Source organism: Podarcis gaigeae, assembly GCF_964106915.1.
Source record: "Podarcis gaigeae genome assembly, chromosome: 15".
In the NCBI taxonomy this organism is placed as follows: domain Eukaryota; kingdom Metazoa; phylum Chordata; class Lepidosauria; order Squamata; family Lacertidae; genus Podarcis; species Podarcis gaigeae.
In genome coordinates this window covers 22,356,676-22,376,558 of record NC_139692.1, presented here as the reverse complement: position 1 = coordinate 22,376,558, position 19,883 = coordinate 22,356,676, and the positions used below count along the sequence as shown (strand labels likewise).

General features: G+C 45.8%; 1 protein-coding gene across 2 annotated transcripts in view; it reads right to left on the bottom strand.

Moving 5' to 3' along the window:
• The window catches only part of POU2F3 (POU class 2 homeobox 3), an 85,345-nt gene that overhangs the window by 42,239 nt on the left and 23,223 nt on the right, over nucleotides 1-19,883 (bottom strand). For both annotated transcript variants that reach the window (XM_083714088.1, XM_083714089.1), the window contains one exon: nucleotides 4,340-4,374. In XM_083714088.1, coding sequence (XP_083570214.1) covers nucleotides 4,340-4,374 — 35 coding nt within the window. The remainder of the gene's footprint in view (nucleotides 1-4,339; nucleotides 4,375-19,883) is intronic.

Sequence of the window (19,883 nt, the reverse complement as noted above, 5' to 3'; positions counted from 1 at the left end):
TCTGTTGCCTTCCTACCCTTTCTCTGAGCTTCTGGAAGTGATCAGATTGGCTACTGTGGGAAAGAGGATTCTGGAATAGGTAGGTCATTGGGCTGATGGATCAGGGCTCATCTGATGTTCTTATGAGAGGAGGCCCTGGAAACTGGGACCAGGCAGAAAGAAACAAGAGGGAGATCTGATGCAGCAGCCAACGGAACACAACAGAAGATGACAAAAAGCAAACAAGCCTCAAAAAAACCCTTGAGGGCAACAAGCCCAGAGCTCACCAAATTAAAAATCGGTTGGCTCACAGCTGGCTCGTATTGGAGAAGATTAATTAAATGCACACAAGCTTAGTACTTAACACCTTCAAAGGGGTTCAAAGGAGTGAGAGCCTTGCGGTGGAGGCTGGGAAATGCATGTCAGGAAGACAGGAATGGTATCAGCTCTGTCTTACAAAGCCTGTTTTTTGGAAGGCCTCCACTTTTGGTTCAGCCAGAGAAAGAAGTCAGGGCACCCTGATCACCTAACTAAGTGCCCTGCTATCTATTCAAATTCTGCACCAAGGGATTGAGACAGGACGGGAGGAGAGGATTCTGCAACCAGTGTAACTAATGGAAGTGTAACCAATTTGCATCGTTTGAGAATGCAACTTTATAAAAGCCCTGCTGGATCTAAAGGAGATTCAGTCCAGTCCAGCTTCCTGCTTTCCATGGTGACCCATCAGATGCCTTTGGAAGCACAGAAGAAGCTGTTAGTTTTTCCCCCCTTTTCTTCCTTCCCCCTTTTTTTCTCTTTTCTTTTTTATTCCCAAGTACACTACCTCTGAGCATGTCAGCTCCATCCAGACCTCATCATGACTAACAGCTGCTGAAAGATGTCCATGATATGCCTAATCTCCCTTAAAGGACACAAATTTGCATGCATTTGTTCTGCATTTTTATCTATTTTGCATAACATATGCTGGTTTTGCTAGCCTTGGGGAAGGGCTAGGAGCTACTGGGGCACTGAAGCTTCCAGCCACTTATATTCTTATCCAGCCATCTCTTTGTTTCTTTGCTCTTGCCCTTTCACTCATACATTTTCTGTCCTGAGGGCTAGAAACTTGGTCTTAAAAAGGAGAGAGAAAGAAGCAGAGATTTCCAGGAAATGCAACTCAGTGCCAATGACCAGACTGTGGACATTTTCTCTTGCAGAACTGCAGCAAGCACATCATCTTGCTCAAAGGAGGCACTGCGCTGTAATTTTTTCTGCTCAACATTGTCTGGTGTGGACAGCGCAAGCTCTACCAACCTTGCAGACATCACTGTTCTCACAGTGGCCAATGAGATGCAAGGAGGACCCAAATGCAAGAGCACTCTCCCCTTCTGAAGTTATTCAGAAGCATTACTGCCTCTGACTGTAGAGGCAGAGCAGAGCCATCTTGTTTAGTTTCTCCTCCACAAAACTCTACACTCCATCTCAAACTGCAGCTGTGCCAGCAACTGACTACAGGGGGGGAACTCTGGCTGGGGAGCCAAGTTTGGACCAAAACACTTTGGTTCTCTGTGTAACTGTTTTATGTGTGATGAGCCACCAAACTGAAGGTTACAGCACCTGCCTAGACAGTGCAGTACACTCAGGGCTTGGAATAACCTGACTGACAACTGGATTCTAGGAGACAGTAAAGACTGTAAGAAGGTTTCCTGAGCTCTGGGATGCTCTTGTATCCCTCAGTCCTGATTTCTGGCTTGCTGCTCAGTCCTGCCTTTTTTTCCAGCTCTGACACACACTTTTGCCCTGACTGCTAGCTCTTGGTTCACCTCAAACCCACAGTCCAGCCCGGATGCCTGGAGATGTCCTGCTCTCGATTTGGTCCCAGCTGAGGCCACCCATGGCCCCAGCCAAACCCTGGAATTGCAGGGAAGCAGCTGGCAAGCAGCATCAGAGAATGTATTTGGCACAACGCAGGATGACATAAGCATAAGCAGCCTGGTTCTTAGCCCCAGCTCCACAAAATGAAAACAGCCTAAGGCAAATGGAGCAAACCCCCGGGGAGTTTCAGGCTATATTAAAATAATAAAAATAAAAATAAAGCATTCACACAGTGAGACCTGTTTGCTGAGCACCTGGTTCCCTGACCTGATGGGCTGCTCCCACACTCAAAAAACTCATCTCCCCATTTACATCTATACCACCTTCATCTGGAGACAATGCACTGCTACTTGTTTACATCTGTTGCAGCAGATACCTGCAGTGGCCTGCCTCTCTCTCTCTCTCTCTCTCTCTCTCTCTCTCTCTCTCTCTCTTCTCCCCCCATGGCCACACCTTTATTTTGGTTCTACAGCATGCAAATTCTTCACCATCTTCTTAGGACTGCTGGGAAGAACCTCCCAGAAAATTGGTGCTTCCTTTCAACCTTTGTGACAAATGACAGATCTGCCTCTCTTTCTATCTGCAAATCACTCCCAGGACTGACAATGCGGAAGAGCGAGGTGTCAGGCAACCGCTTGCTAGATTTCCTCCTCTCTGCTTGCAGAACGAGGGTGATCTTCCGCCACCCTTTACACTTCCTTCCCAGAACATGCCATGATGGAAAACAGGCTCACAAACGACATTGCAACACCTCTCAGCCTTACCTACTTTACAGGGTTGTTGTAGGGATTAAACCAGGAAGAGGAGAACCATAAATGCCACCATGAGCTCCTCAGAGGAAAAGGTGGGATGGAAATGGAATGAATGAATGAATGAATGAATGAATGAATGAATGAATGAATAAATAAATAGGCTCATCAAATACAGCATCCTTTTCTCACAGTAGGCAGTCAAAGACCTCCAGGAAACCAGACACAAAGGCAGGGCCATCCTCTGTTGTTTCCCCAAAACAAGAGGTACTCATGGGTACGCTGCGTCTCAGCACAAGGACTCCATATAGCCATCACTGCCAATGGTAGCCATTGGCAGACCAAACCTTTTTATGTGCATGCTAATTTCTCTAATCTACTTCAAAGGTTCTCTAAGGCCATGGCAATAGCCACAGTTTATGACGACAGATCCAGCAAATAAATAATACATCTTGGATGAACTAGTGTGTTTTTTTCAGTGTGTCCTGAATCCACTGACAATCTGCTTCATTGGATGATCCCTGGTTATAGCATTGTGGGGGAAGAGGAAGAACAAAAAAAGATCTTTCACTTTCTCCCCCAATGACCCTCCTGGATCAGGCATCTCAGTGTGAAGTATACGTAACAGAACTTGCACACCATTCTCTTGAAACTGATGTCTATTTAGTGTTCTTAAATACTTTGCTTTGGAGCATACAGAACAACTCCTCCCCAGTGTTTCTCCCATGCACCTTCTCCAGAGTGACCCTAGGAGTCGATCCTCAGTGGCTGACTCATCTCCTTTCACCTTGATTGGCTCCAATCAGTACAAAGAGAGAAAACAAATCTTCGTAGTGGCCCCAAAGCTCCCCCTTCATGCTGATTGGACAGCTCTAAGTTGCTAGAAAGAGGACCCTGCTGCAGAAATAATAACTGGGCTTTGACTTAACCCTTGACACTGGAGCACTCTCCTAGAAAGAGCTCACTGGCATACTGGTTTTGTATCTATAAGGAAAATTGGGAGGGACTACTGAAGCATTCAACCCCACCTGCAGTCTGAAATGGCACATCCCATCAACAGATAAATCATATGGGTCTTCTGCTGGTTTACTTTAGCCCTGGGCTTTATCAAGAGTATCTCTGCAGATGCTTTCCTGTTAACAACATCTGTCAAACGCGTCATGGCCATTTGCAGGTGTGTTTCCTAATAAACAGCCGCTTATCTCCGAGTTGTGCATGAGTCAACGCATTGATACATGTCGAGATGGCAACCCGAAGGAAAGTTAACAAAAGCTTCATTGATGATGAATCCCAGCCAGACTCCTGTCTGATGAACTTGCTCACGTCTTGAAAGATGCTCAGGTGGAAAAAATCTGAGATTGGGATCAATTTAGTTTACCCTCCAGACATGGTGAAGCGAAGCTTGGCCGGCGTTCGCTCTCTGTGGGTGGAAAGCTTGGAATCGTGGGATTGAAGAGCTGGAAGGGTCTTTGGATGCCATCAAGCCTAAGGCCACATTCACACTATACCTTGATCCATTTAATAGAATAACAGAATAACAGAGTTGCAAGTCATCCCCCAACGGCCATCAAGTCCAACACCTGCAATGCATTTTAAGCCTGTATTGTGAACATAGACAACAGGTACTAATTCAGAAGTAAAGCACACAATTAACATCTCGCCTCTCTTCCATGCTCCTTTGAGATTTGGGTCACATGAAAAAACAATATATCAACAAAGCCTATGTGGCACTATGCATCTGCACAAAGGGCATTTACCTGTCTGCTGAAATCCAGTCCATTTCGTTCATTTCCTGTAAATGAAATGAAAAGGGAGGGAGGGAGAGATTGAGAGAGAGTGTAAGATTAGTCAAGACTGTTACTTTAACAAAAGAACAAGTGTGCAGGTTCTCAGCTAAAGGCTGCATTTATCTACTAAAACCTGCCACAGCTCAGGACTTGGGAATCTAAAGCACCTCATTTATTTATCTATTTGCTTGTTTGTTTGATTGCTATTATTATTATTATTAATAATAATAATTAAAAACCCACCTCCAGAAAAAAGCTTTTAGGGCTGCCTGCCCCCCCCCTCATGAGGCAGGGTGAAGCAGCCACTTTGGGCAGCACAAGCCCCAAAGCTGACAACCATATAGGTGCTCTGCCCATCCTGTCACCTCCACTGAAGAAGCAGTAGCACTGACATGGGTGTCCATTTCTAGTGAGATGTCAGAGATATTTCTGGTGAGAGCTTGGTGGATCCAACGTGGCTGGTGGCATAGCCATGGCAGGGTGACCCATCTCATTTTGCCTCCTGCCATTGAGGTGCAGTGGTGTCTGGTGCCCATCAGAACTGGTAGGGTGGAAGGCAGGGAGGCCAACAGTAGGTGGCGCCAGAGCTAACAACAGACAGAGCCAACTCTAATTCTCATTTCAGCCTTATCTTCCTCCCTGCTGAGCTGTAAAAGGGCAACTGTGAGATTGAGGAAGAGGAAGCTGACAGGCAGGGCCTCCCCTTGGACTCGTTGCAAGTATAAAGGCAGGCAGGTGGTGGTGGGTTTTATTAGGTAGTTGAGGGGTGATATTAACTATATTTTATCCCTCTACAGGCCCACATGTTTGGGTTAACATACAAAAAGGATCAACTTAACACTTGCACTTAAAAGCACAAGGCTGAGCAGAGCTTAAATCCCATTTTAGGCAATTTAAATGAAAGCACAAGACTTTGCCATTGGGCTGATCTCCCCCTTTTGAATACTGAATATTGAAAAGTAAGTTTAAAACATATACTTTGCTCACAGTCAAGCATTCATCTTAGCAGCAGCAACATTAAGAGTAAATACAGGTCAAATACTTGTGTTTACAGCAAAAACAGCTTCAGGCATGTGCCTGATGCTGGAGTAAGAAGAGGGCTGGTTGGCTGAAGAGAGAGGAGAGGAGGAAAAGGAAATATTTATTTGCTTCTTCCTTCCAGAAGAGGAGGGGAAATGACATCACACAGAGCCTTCTCTACCAATCACATTTATATGGTCTGAGTCTGTCTATCAGCAGTACGACTCTATGGTTTTAATCCCTTCACATGCTAACTAGCAAGAATATGCCTTGTTACAGTTTTCTGTACATCTCCCACAAAAGGGGTGCTGAGGTTGGTGGGAACAGTACCCCATTGCTCCAATGCACCAGCCTCCAGCTCAAGATCTTCAGAGGCCCTTTACAAGGGTTGACCTTGTTAATATGCTACCCTGTGTGAGGCACCAGGCTTTGGGAATGAGCCATAAGGCTCTGGCAGAGTCCTAGAGCCCTCCCTTCTCCTTCCCAAAACCCGGTATGCACTTGCCCAGCTTTGAGAAGGAGGCATGAGACCTCATGCCCTCTTCTGGAAACTGGGCAAGCACTTATCAGGCTTTAAGAAGGTGCCCACCTTGACTGCATGTCCAGTGCCCCTGTAGAGCTTGCACTGCCCTAAATCCGCCTCTGCCTTTTATCATCTTTGAAGAAATCTCATTCTCACACATGAAATGGGTCATCCTAACCAGGAGATGCCAAACTAATTACTATTTATCCCTTTGGCAGAACACTCTGGGGAACAAAATGCTCCATGACTCTTATCTCAAGGACTGATGCAACAAACTTGCTATGTAAGTTCCACTGAGGTGATAGCAGCTGTCGAAGGACTTGCCCAAATGGGTTTTAAGGAGAAGGAGGGGTGTGAATCTGGCTTGCCAAAGGACAGAACCCAACACCCTACTCACTGCTCCAGCCTCAGTGGGAAAACATGATCTAATTTATTGATATTCATAGTATGGTTTTGCATCCCAGAAATGGCACTCAGTGACACTTACAGCAATTAACCATTCAATGCACTCAAATGACATTAAAATTAAGAAATGGATAAAAATCTGAATAGCGCACTGAGAGAAGTATATGCAAACCTCCCCTACATCATCAGAGCAATATAAAATGTTAGTCCACATCATTCTTGCAGCCCAGTCCTGTCCAGTTGTTGTTGGGCTCTACTTCCCAACAGCCTTAGGCAACATGAGCAATGCTTTGAAAACCCCAGAATAAAAATAATAATAATAACATGACAGAGGGAAGGAGATTAGGTGAAAATCTGGGCTGCACCTGCCTCACACAGAACAAAGTTTCAAGTCTCATGTGTACTAGACCATGTTTTCATTAATGTATTTTCATTTATTCATATCCTGGTTTTCAGCCAAGTTTGGCTTCCAATATATGATCAATACGATCTGAAGAGAAACCAGTCTCCTGGAGATGCCATTGGTTATGAAACTACGTCACCAGAGGTCCTAAGGGCCATTTAATACATCACGATGTCTGGACAGTTTTATCCTAAAGTACCTGCTACTATGGGACACGCTGTGGGTTAAACCACAGAGCCTAGGACTTGCCAATCAGAAGGCTGGTGGTTTGAATCCCCACGACGGGGTGAGCTCCTGTTGCTCGGTCCCTGCTCCTGCCAACCTAGCAGTTCAAAAGCACGTCAAAGTGCAAGTAGATAAATAGGTACTGCTCTGGCGGGAAGGTAAACGGCGTTTCCGTGTGCTGCTCTGGTTTGCCAGAAGCGGCTTAGTCATGCTGGCCACATGACCCGGAAGCTGTACGCCGGATCCCTCAGCCAATAAAGCGAAATGAGCGCCGCAACCCCAGAGTCGGCCAAGACTGGACCTAATGGTCAGGGGTCCCTTTACCTTTACCTTTTACCTGCTACTATGTTTCATTAACTGTGTTGTGTTCTGATCCATATATACGATGCACTTTTTCTATGCCAATAAAGGAGATCGATTAACTTAACTTGATCAATTCAAATCCACAAACAGGTACACAGTATTAAATAGGTGTGATGGTCTTTGTGGCAGTTTGCTCTGGTGCCTTGCTGTTGGTGACCCAACTCAAACTCCAGGCTCTAACCTTCAGAGCAGTCTTCTGCAAAATGTTGCCCTCTGGATGTTTTGGACTACATCTCCCATAAGACAGACCTGATGCAAAATAGAGTTCCAAACATCTGGAGGGCACTGTTTTGGAAAAGGCTGCTTAAGTGGAAAGGAGCAGAAGCACCTGTCGATGGACTCAGGAGCTGATGGTGGCAAAGGTCTGAACCAAGTTGTCCTTTTGTTGGTCTGCAGAATATTCCAGTCCCTGGGTGACTCAACAGCCCTTCCCCAATGCCTGCATACCAAAACTCTCTGCCACTGCCCCCATCAGATTGATCCAGGACAAGACTCAACAAGCAAAACCCAACAAGCAGGGCAAGGTAGTGGAGACAAGGTGAGGAGGGTGAAAAAAAGGTGGGAGGCTGCAAGATTACGATCAGGGTGCTTTTACAGCTGCCTTTTGCACAACTCACTGAATCCGGCAGATAGCATTTTGAAAACAACTGTGTAAACAAAACTTTGCATTGACAAACAACATCAATGGGAAGCTGCCATAGACCTCTTCAGACTACTTATGGCTCTAGTGCAGTATTGTCTGTTGTGACTAGTAACAGCTCTCCAGAATCTCTAGAGGAGATCTACCTTTCCTGTCTCCTGGATGTGCCATTGGTAGAACCTGAGACCTTCCTGCATGCAGAAATGTGCATTCTCCTACTATGGTAGAAACATACCGCAGATTGCAAAAAGCATCGGTGCAATTGACTGGGAATGTGCCTCTGGGTAAGTAGTGTATTGAGATGAATGGGATCCGACTAGGGTGCACTCCCATTAACATCTTGCTGGATTATCAGGGCACGAGCCCTTGCAGAAAACAATGGGTAGAAAACCAGGTGAACAAGCTGTTAAAGAAACATGCCATTGACTACAGGAGCAATAGACCTATGAATATGCTGCATATATGCTGCATATGCATGGAAGTACACAAATGTCTCCAGGGAGGATCGCCGATCCCAAACAAACAGCGGCCAGTGCTGCACACGCAGAGCTGCTCCCAGAGGCCCAGCATGCCCCAAGAGGCATGGCACACCTGCTAGCGTTTTGAAATGCCAAGGAAAACTGGTAGCGTGCCTGAAGCTGCCTCAGCGGGATCTTAACTGATAAGGCAGAGTACGAATATAGGGAACAAATGCATGCACATGTACATACCATGAACTCTATCATGGACCATGATGGAAGCGAAGGGAGCAGACATATAGTTATGCACTCAGAAGAACTTTGCTTAACCCTACGTGGGTGATGTGTCCCGTCCTGCACTGGTAATGCAGGGGCAAAACATTGCACGGTGCTCCCTTTATGTCCCTGTGGTCCCCCCCCCCCCAGTGTGTTGCTGGAAATGAGTGTGTATCACTCCTGCTGCTGTTTGAATAGTGGTGGTGACAGGGAGCAGCACCCAGACAGAAACGAGAGAGCTTTGGAAGGGGGCAGACATCTCAAAGAAGCAGATGAGATCCTGCCGTAATTCAGATCGCAAACCCAAAAGGCACATTTGAGGGCAAAGGACACAAAGCTCAGCGTTCATTGAAATGGGCGGGTGGGCGGGGGGGAGCTGCCGCTGTGGTTGTTGCTCTGTTTTATTTATTGCGTAGATCAAATTTTCATTGTGATGTATAATTCTTCTTTGCTCGCGTATTTCTGTTTGGTTACAACCTGCATTTGGTTGTCTTATTAATTTAATAAAGAATTTGTCTCTGTGTGGGTTTGTTGTTTTCATTTGCTACTACGTTCTTTGTTTTTTGCATTTTTATTTTGTAGACTGCCCTGCGATCCTTGGATGAAGGGTGCTATTGAAATTAAATTTAAAAATTGTTGTTATTGATAACCTTATTTCTGTAATTTTGGAGTTGCTTCTCAATATTATGTTGTAATGTTATAATCTGCTCCGGAACCATAAGGTGAAGGATAGCTTAATAAACAACAACAATCACTATGACTACTACTGTTACTGTTACTTATTCTGCCTTTTCTCCCAAAGGAGCCCAGGGCAACAAACGCACAAATGTTGAAACAACTGAAACATCCAAAAGCAACCCTACCACTTCTATTCTTTCCAGCTGACTTTGTGTGGGAGAACTTAAGAATGCAAGAAGACTGATTAGACTAAAGGTCCATTTAGCTCAGTATCCTGCTTCTTCCAGTGACCAAATGGATGCGTGTGAGGAGCCCAGAAGCAGCAACCAAAGACAATAGCCCTCTGAACTTGGGCGGTGCCATCATGACTAGTAACCACTGAATGATCCATTTCCCATGAATTTTTGGTCTGACCCCCTTTCGAAAAGTCTTCTAAATTAGTGGCCATTGCCAGATCTTATGACAGGAGCCAGAAACGGCTTGACCACACCTGCCCACTCCAGGAGAATGTTGCCTGGCCCCCGAATTGTCAGCCCAGGGTGCATCCAGGTGACCTCTTTACTGAGCATGCACCTTGATTTGTTTTCAGGGAGATTAGATGATGGGGCCTGTTTCAATTAGCTTTCCTTCCGATTTGTTTGTCAAGAGGTTAGATGACGTTGCATCAAACGCTGAATATACTTCCCAAGGCATTTCCCCATCCCTTACCTTGTCACAAACTGTCCAACCTGGCGTGCTTCTTGCGCAAGACCTCCCAAACAACTAAAACTGTGCAACCTGAATTTGCAGGTGTGATTAAATCCCAGCTGAAAACAGAGTAGGGGAGTGGGAAACACAATCTGAAGCAACAGAACTTTATGGGAAGCTACTCTAAGTTGTAGGGCCTGAGATGCTGTCCCCCATCATCCCTCAAGAAAACTGATTTGATCACTTGTCATTTGTCAACAACAATGACAAAATGGAAAGACATAGCTTGCAGAAGGGAAAGAGGTGAAACTAACTAATTCTAGTCTATATTTCCATCCTTTCTTCTCCATGTGTTGAGGTATCTGGGCTCTTGGAATTGACTGGCCCCTGCAGAAAGTTATTTTTGGACCACCACAGAGTTTATTTGGGGTCTTGGGCAGAACACTGCTTTCCTTTTAAGCTAAAACAAATATTACCCAAGGGAAACATGTGTACCTAGAATGCTTCTAAGCACTGCGTTCATTTTTGAACCAGCACCTACAGCTGAGGCAATCTCCCACCTCTGTTGTGAGATGCGAAAAGCAAGAAGCTTCATGAAATGTCCAGTCTTGCCTGACTCCAGGCTACCAGATGGGTATAAACGCCAGGATAATATTTGCATTCGGTGAGAATCTCTCGTCATTTCTAGCTCAGCTCAATGCCCCCCGGGGTTCCGAGAAAGCCAGGCCAAATCTGGACCAAAATGCCAGATGCAGAAATGATTAATCCTCTTAAACAGCTGCATGATGTGTGTTTGTATGAGAGAGAGACCTAATTTGGCAGTTAATTAAAAAAAATCTGCTAAATTAATTGTACCAGCATGACAGCAGGGGAAGTAGTGCCAACACTCAAGTCTAAATTTGCAGAAAATTAAAGACATAAATAAATCTGTGTATTGGTCATTTGAGTGCTAATGTGCATTGAGTTCCTAAGGAGCTAAATGGATCTTCTGTGTTAGGAGGCATTATGCCTTTGAATACCAGGAGGGATCAATATACAGTGGAAGGCTGTTCCCTCCATGCCTGGAATATAAGTTTCAGTCTCAAATAACCTGCCTAAAAGCTATTTTTGGAAACTGAATACTGAGTCAAACAAACAGCAGTTAGAAAAACATGAAGCTTCCTTATTCCAGAGTCAGGCCAATGGCCTATCTAGTTCAGTACTGTCTGCACTGACTGCCATGGATCGAACCCAAGACCTTCTGCATGCAAATCATGTGATCTATCACTGAGCCACGATCCTACCATGGTTAGTTCTTAATTTCTCCTTTGCACCTTGGCTCAAGACAATTTTTTCTGCCATCCTAAGCATGTTGCCTCATAACCAAGTCCCACAGACCTCAATGGGATTTACTTAAAAGTAAGCTCACTTGAGCTGGACCATAAAGAAGGCTGATTGCCAAAGAATGGATGCTTTTGAATTTTGGTGCTGGAAGAGACTCTTGAGAGTCCCATGGACTGCAAGAAGATCAAACCTCTCCATTCTTAAGGAAATCAGTCCTGAGTGCTCACTGGAAGGACAGATCCTGAAGCTGAGGCTCCAATACTTTAGCCACCTCATGAGAAGAGAAGACTCCCTGGTAAAGACCCTGATGTTGGGAAAGATGAATGGCACAAGGAGAAGGGGACAGAGGATGAGATGGTTGGACAGTGTTCTCGAAGCTACCAGCATGAGTTTGACCAAACTGCGGGAGGCAGTGGAAGACAGGAGTGCCTGGCGTGCTCTGGTCCATGGGGTCACGAAGAGTTGGACACGGCTAAACGACTAAACAACAAGAAGCATTTTGCGAAGTCCATGGGGACAATCCTTCTTCTCTACACTTCCTGAATGCAAGTCCCATCTAAACAGATCCATTTCGACAGAGTTTGTGCAAGAGACGTTCCTACTGGATTATGCCCAGGGAGTTTTGTCAGGAAGAGGGGTCAGCTAAGGATTTTTGGAGGGAGCGCTCCCAGTTTTCCTACCTAACTGGATCCACCCCACTCCCCAGCTTGGTGTGCACATGCCAAGGGTGGTGTTTGCAATGAGCAGGGCTGGATCCCAGCAATAGATGCTGGGAGAGGAGCTTGCTTCCCTCCCTTGCTGGCCTGGCACCAGCTAGGCCTGAGTCTGCTTTGCATAGCCTTGGCACCAGCTCTGCGACTTTGCCTGGGGAGGTTTCCCTGGAGAGGATAAAGGAGAGAGAGAGAGTGGAGCAGCTCAACAGTTCCCGATGGAACTTCAGACTTTTTATTTTTATTAAAACGGTGAGATTTTGTGCGTGTGTGTTTATCACTCAATATCACTAGCAAATCAGAAGATAAATCAATCAACTCTCTTTCAAACAGACAACATACACGCCACCTCCTACTTATGTCGCAATCCCAACTCTGGGATATTGATGAGCCTTGCAAGATGGTGAGGGCGGCTACTTTCGATCAGCCTTCCCTCAACCTGCTGCCCTCTGGGTGTTTCACAATACGGCTCCCATCAGCCCCAGGCAGCATGGCCAGTGGCCTGGGATTGTGGGTCAGCAACAACTGAAGGGTCACAGGTCCGTCCCCCCATAACCCTTATTGAGTGTGATCTCTGTTTCCTTCCCTGTCTAGTGAATAAAATGAACCAACTGCAAGTGCCTGAAAGTGTTGATTCATAGCACAATCCTAACCATGCCTACTATCTTTTAAGTGCCTGATTGGTATAGAATGGGCTTCCTCTAAGATGGGTGGTGATTCATGGAAGTGAGCATACTGGCCAATTCTAGCATTTAAATGGCCTGTCACTATCACTGAGGCTACAGGGAACTGGTTTAAGCGTAGCCAAATTCTGTGTGTTTGCCATAAAACTTAGGGAACAAGCTGTGCTATCATAATGATTAAGGCCTTAAATGATAATTTCAGGTTATATGTTAGTGACTAAGTTTTAATTTATATATATATTTAACTGTAGTGTCCCTGTTATACCTAATTGCAAATTCAAATGTACCCCTATCGTGTTTTATGACTTCCTTGATATTGTATGTGGGCTGGAACTGGTCTGTGACCGAAATAATAGATTCAAATTCAAACCATGTCTACTATCATGGACTGGTTGGACGCAGAGGAATGGTGGGAGGAACCTAGCTGGGGAACCCCCAAGAAAATAGGGCTCAGAGGAGATTGGTGGTGGGACAATGGTGAGGGAGAAGAGGGACCAGACTGAGAAGATGAGGTGTCGGAAGCTGAAATGGTAACAGGGCTTAGTGAGCTGGGAAGCTCTGCAGTAGAGAGAAGTCCAGAATCAGTGGCAGAAGCTGAAGCAGAGGAGTGAGAGGAGGGAGATAAAGAAGCAGGAAAGGCAAGCTGAACCGGTCAGCAGAGCTTATCTGCACAGAGGAAAATCAAGGGCCATTGCAGTGAAAAGGAAAGTTGTGATGTTGGAGATCTGTGATCCTGTCTCCCAAGTTCTTGCATTTTGTTTTTGGTTACTCCAACCTAGAAGATGGGGAAACTTTGTCATTGGATGCCCATCAGCCCCAGTCAGCATGACCAATGGTAGGACTGGGTGAATCTGTCCATTTCAGTGTTTCATTTTACCAGTTACTATAATTTCCACATTTAGTTAGTTAGTTATAAGAAGTCTTCATGAAAATTCAAGGGCATTTTGGTGCAATTTTCTCCTAGTATACACATTTTCGTATGCATTTTTGGCTAACATACACATTTCATATGTAAAGCAATTTTCAGCAAAACATATTGCATTTTTGTATGTTCACTAAGGCATGCATCCATATGCACATTTCACTGTATTTCTGTACAAGTTACTTGGCTGGAGAATGGCAATGCAAAATTCAGAAAAGTGAATTTCAAAGCCTGGCTGCATTTTGGTCTGTGGGTTGTTTCAGAAAGTGCACACACACACAACTTTATATTCTGTGTTCAATGCACACTGAGGTCTTACTCTTTCTACTGAGTCCACACAGTCTGGACTGTCCCCGCTTTATATCCCTGATAAAGCACTTTTTCGCAAACTAGTTTCATTTTGAAAATAAAAGCTCATTGCTGATTGATTCTACTTTACAGTGTGTTGCATTTGAAGGCAGTGCCCACTGACCTGGGGAATGGGGAGAGGGCAGCATTTGTGGCACAGCACAGCTGCAGCTGGTCCCTGGGGGGGGGGCATCTTCCACATGGCCAGGGGATGAGATTGTCACTTGGCACCACCCTCCTTCAGCCATGCTGGGCCTATATCTGGGGCAGGGGGAAGGGGGGCAGGGCCCTGCTGCCCCTTCCATATTTAAGAGGGTGACCATGTGCAATCTGCCTTCTTTGCTGACCATCAAGAGATTTTTTTATCCACCCACCCAGTCTGCTAGGGACCCACTCAGCGGGAGAACAGGCACGTTGGCATAAGGATCTTGCTAGGGTTTACTTGGCTGTCATATTCAGGGCCAGGAAGAAATTTTCTCCTGCAAGCAAATTGGCTGGCTTGCAGGTTTTCACCTACTTCATAGCAACTATCACAACTTTGGAAGATAAGGCATTGGGCTGGATCCTTAGTCCCATGGGCTAAAGGCGACCAATAGGTCAAAACTCCTCTCCCAATGGTGGGTTGTGCTGGGTTGTGGCACTCCAATCCATGTAGGGGGTGAGTCTACAGCACAGAGTTGACCCCACAGAGTTCCTATCAGGCATCACGCGGGCTGCTTGGTGCTGGATACATGCCCAGTGCCTTAGCCAAGCCTACTCACATCTGTAATAATAAAACTGTGACCTAATTCAACCCAATACCAATCTCCTGTGCTCATTTCCTTGGTTTCTCCCCACACCAGCCATGAACATCTTGCACCTGTGGTGGCAAATGGAGGCAGTCCTAACCGGGGGGGGGGGGGTTTATATCCATACCAGCCCAACAGCATATGCTGTGGGTGGGTGCACAATCACCAGTTCCTTTTTCCTTGATCTGGGGCAGGTGTGGTAAGAGATAGGTGCAATAACCTAACCAAGGGGAGGGGTTTCAAGTGTGTGTCAAGTAACCCCACCCACCCTTCTGGACAGTAGGTTCTAGAATAAGGCTACCAGATTTTTATCAACGAATCCGGGAACACGTTTCAACTTCAATGTATTTTGTCAGGGGACTGATTTGTAAATCCAGGAGCTGTCCCCGGGAAACGGGGACGTCTGGCAACCTTAATCTAGGATCAATCTAGATTGAAAGTAGCATGTTGAGACTGCTGAGTGGCTGGATGAGCCGTTTTGGAGCTTCACCAGATAGAGACATGTGTATAGTGCTCAGGTTGCCTGGCAAGTACTTTAAAAATAGCAGCAACAAGTCTTTCGCCTCGGTGTTCCTTTAAGGATTATTGTTATTACTACAATTAATTTATTAAGCACCTTCCAAACCACTGCCATAAGGCAATTTTACACATAAGGTAATTGCAAACAATTAAAACAACAATGACAAGTGCCTTTAAAGCAAGACCAAAACCCTAACCAGGGGACACTCGTGGGAGAGACCCACTTATCCAGGTGGGAAAGCCTGTGGGAACAAAAATGTCTTCAACCGTTTTCATAAAGTGTCAGCAGAGATCTTGTTCCACAGAACAGGGGCAGCCCCACTAAACACTAAAAACTCTGCAGAGAGGACTTCTGCAATCTTTGGCACTTGTAGAAGAGACTCTCCTATAGATTACTGCAATCTACCAGGTGTATAATATGGTGGTCTCTCAAGCAACCTGGCCCTGAACCATCTGATATGTTGGTACCAACATCTAGAACTTGCCGTGGTAGCAGATTAGCAGCTAGTGCAAATCCCACAAGCAACAGTTTGCCCCCACTAGCTTCCAGACTTACCCCAAGGGTAGCCCCACAAACAGAACATTGCAGTATTCCAATTATCCCTTTAAAATCTGCACTGAAACAGGAGAGGGAAGGACTTGTTTCTTTTCCCATGAACAGATGGTGTGGATTGGACTTTAATGGGTCCATCCATCCCAGTCCCAGTCAGCATGGCCAATAGTCAGGAATGATGGGAGTCCAACAGGGCTAAAGGTTCTCCATCGTTTATAAAGAGGTGTTTATATTGCTCAATCCTTCCCCACCTGACCTAAGTGAAATCCCCTTCTCTAAGCCATTTGCAGCACCAGGGTTAGTGGAATGCAGCAACCTCTCATAACATAAGAAGAGTAAACCACATGCCTCGCATAGCTGTCAACGTTTCCCTTTTTTAAAGGGAAATTCCTTTATTCCGAATAGGATTCCTCGCAAGAAAAGGGAAAAGTTGACAGCTATGGGCCTGTAGGAAAGTCACAAGCAGGGCCCAAGCACAAGAGCCCTCTCCCTTCTTGTGGTTTCAAGTAACAGGTTTCCAGAAAGCACTGCCACCTCCATTATGAATTCATAGCCTAGACATCACAACTAGTAGCTGTTGCTAGCCTTCTCCATAGATTTGCCTAATCGTCTTTTAAAACCATCCAGGTTGGTGGCCATTGTTGCCTCCTGTGGAAGTGAGTTCCACAGTTTAACTATTAACTGCATGAAGATGTCCTTTCTTTCCTCTGTCCTGAACTGTCCTATATTCAGCTACATTGAATGCCCACAAATTCAAGAGTTAATGAGGGAGAAATCTTTTTCTCTCTCCATGTTGTGCACAATTTTATAAACTTCTAGTTCAGTTGGTTGAAGTGTGGTGTTGGTTATGCCAAGGTTGCAGGTTTGATCCCCGTATGGGAAAGCTGAATATTCCTGCATTGCAGGGGGTTGGGCTAGATGATCCTTAGGTTGCCTTCCAACTCTACAATTCTATGATTCTATGACCACGGACCCGCCTTTTCTCTAAACTGAAAGAGTCCCCATTGCAACAACCTTCCCTCCATCTGCTATATCATTTTGGTCGTCCTTTTCTGCACCTTTCCCAACTCTACAATATCATTTCCGAGAGTATCTCACAATGCAACAGCTTGGATTAAAGCATTTCCCAAGTGGAGATAATTGTACATGTGCAGCATGAAGTAATCGGGACGCAGGTGGCGCTGTGGGTTAAAGCCTCAGTGCCTAGGACTTGCCGATCGAAAGGTCGGCGGTTCGAATCCCTGCGGCGGGGTGCGCTCCCGCTGCTCGGTCCCAGCGCCTGCCAACCTAGCAGTTCGAAAGCACCACCGGGTGCAAGTAGATAAATAGGGACCGCTTACCAGCGGGAAGGTAAACGGCGTTTCCGTGTGTGGCTCTGGCTCGCCAGAGCAGCGATGTCACGCTGGCCACGTGACCCGGAAGTGTCTTCGGACACCGCTGGCCCCTGGCCTCTTAAGTGAGATGGGCGCACAACCCCAGAGTCTGTCAAGACTGGCCCGTACGGGCAGGGGTACCTTTACCTTTACCTTTAGCATGAAGTAGCCAGCAAAGCAGTTCGCAAGACTGAGAAGTACCAAATAATGGCAAGAATATGGCATTGGGGAGCTGTTCTGTAGAACTGTAGGGACCTTGAGGAGGAGAAGACCAGGGTGGAGTGAGATCTCTAGTATGAAGCTGAGTGAATGAACTGATTTATTATGGTCACAGACCAAAAAAAAGACATATACAGTGGTGCCTCAGGTTACATATGCTTCAGGTTACATACGCTTCAGGTTACAGACTCCGCTAACCCAGAAATAGTGCTTCAGGTTAAGAACTTTGCTTCAGGATGAGAACAGAAATCATGCTCTGGTGGCGCGGACTCAGCAGGAGGCCCCATTAGCTAAAGTGGTGCTTCAGGTTAAGAACAGTTTCAGGTTAAGAACGGACCTCCAGAATGAATAAAGTACTTAACCTGAGGTACCACTGTACAGAAACAGAGACCATGCAAATATAAAAGATTAAAATTAAACTCGATTAACTAAAGAATAAATAGTACAGGTGCAAAACAGTTGAAATATATAGGCTAAAACCTTAACTGCTAATTTAAAATATGTGTGAATAGTGTGAAGCTAAATCTTTGCGAATGGGTAGCAAGAAATGGTCCCAGGAAACTCATTCTGACGTATGGAGCATTTAACAATTATATCCCACGCAGCTGAAGAAGTAAAGAGGAATAATGTTGATGGGGGGACTTTTTTAAAGGCACCAATGATCTTGGAGTCAAAATATGGCACCATTGTGCCAGTAGAAGTGCCATAAAGAAGAGGAAATCCATAGCAGGGGGCCCATCTCACATATGGATGGGAGAAGCGAAGCTCAGAAAATTGGTTCTGCACACATTATGATTATTGGAATGAATATGGATGGCACTGCTGGAGGTTGAGGACTAGGAGTGGTGTTCCATGGAATTCCTTGAGGGATGGGCCCCCAGGCCCCAGCAAAATGCCACACACGCTCTCCGATAGCTGGGAAGCCACACCTGCCTGCCTGCTGCTGCAGGGCTGGGTTGGACAACCGGATGATGGGGAAAATACATTAAAAAGCAGCTGGTTAAAATGAAAGCAGCAAAAACTGAAGCCCTCTCAGTAGCAGAACTAGATAACTGGTGTGCTTGTTAACCAAACGTCCATCTAGTAAAACATTTGTAGCTGCCTGAAGAAAATATCTGAAGGGCAGGCTAAAAATGCATCCATAAATAACAGTATAGTCCCACATGCTACATATGACAGTGACCAGTTAAATGCTGTGGAGGAGGGTGGCAGCTCAGTGAAGGGGGTTCCCAGGTTTGATCCTCAATGGCATCTCCAGGTACCCCTGGGAGAGACCTCTGCCTGAAATCCTAAAGAGCTGCTGCCAGTCCGTGTAGGCAATACTGAGGTAGATGGAGCAATAGTGTGACTTGCTCTAAGGCAGCTTCCTATGTTGCTCTCTTCTTTCTATGGGAAGCCTATAGACAGGGCATGGAAGCAAAGGAAATGCATAGGAACACAGAAAGCCATATTGTATTGTCCCCACTAATTGTAATAATGTAATTGCCTTTGCAGCTTTACGGGCTGAGAAGCACACTTAACGGTCGAAAACAGTGTTTGCGGGTTACATTCCAGCAAGGCGCAGGGCAAATTAGCCCTGCAGCTGCACACCTGTTCTCACTTGCTTTGCCCCACAAGAACAAAGAGCGCTTATTGCATGTCACCTGATGCTCGGTGCTCGCACAAGCACCCTAAACAGCTGTAAAAGTGCACCAGAGTCAAAGCCACAACAAATGAGTAGTGCATCGGGAGGGAAGGCAGAGCGGAAGATAAAAGTGATTTAATGTTCTTTCTCTCGCTATAAAAGCACCGATCAAAAGATGTTTTGGGGAGGACACCGGTTCTGCAATATTCTGGCTGGCAGTGCCCAGCTTGGTGAGGAGTGCATGTGGCCACTCTCTCGGGACCTGAGCTACCACTGTATTTGGTGCCAATAAAGATTTCTCTTCCAGGCTCAAAGGAAACCGCACCACTGGCCTTACCCTGTGGCATGAGGCTTGGCTCATTGTTAAAGGCACCCGGATCAGTGCGCTGCAGGTATCTTTGGCATGCTGCATGCCTTTGCTTCAGCTTTCTGCTTCTGCCGCAGAGTTGCCTAAATAACAAGGGTTAGCGGGCAAAGGTGAATGTCTCCCCATTGGGCAGTTTGGCACACGCTAAAGCTCTCACACAATCGTTTACCTGCGTGCACAGCTTCCAGCTTAACTGGGGTTGTCAGGTTGCAAACTGAGAGATTCTACCTGTGAACATGTAAATCTGCTGTTAAATCAGGAGAATAATCTACAGCTCCTTCCAAGTCCCCCCTCTGTCTTACACACACACACACACACACACACACACACACGGGATGGGAGAGGAACCCGTTTCAAAGGAATTCATACATGGAATTTGTTGGTTGTGATGTAATCAAAGTTTGCTC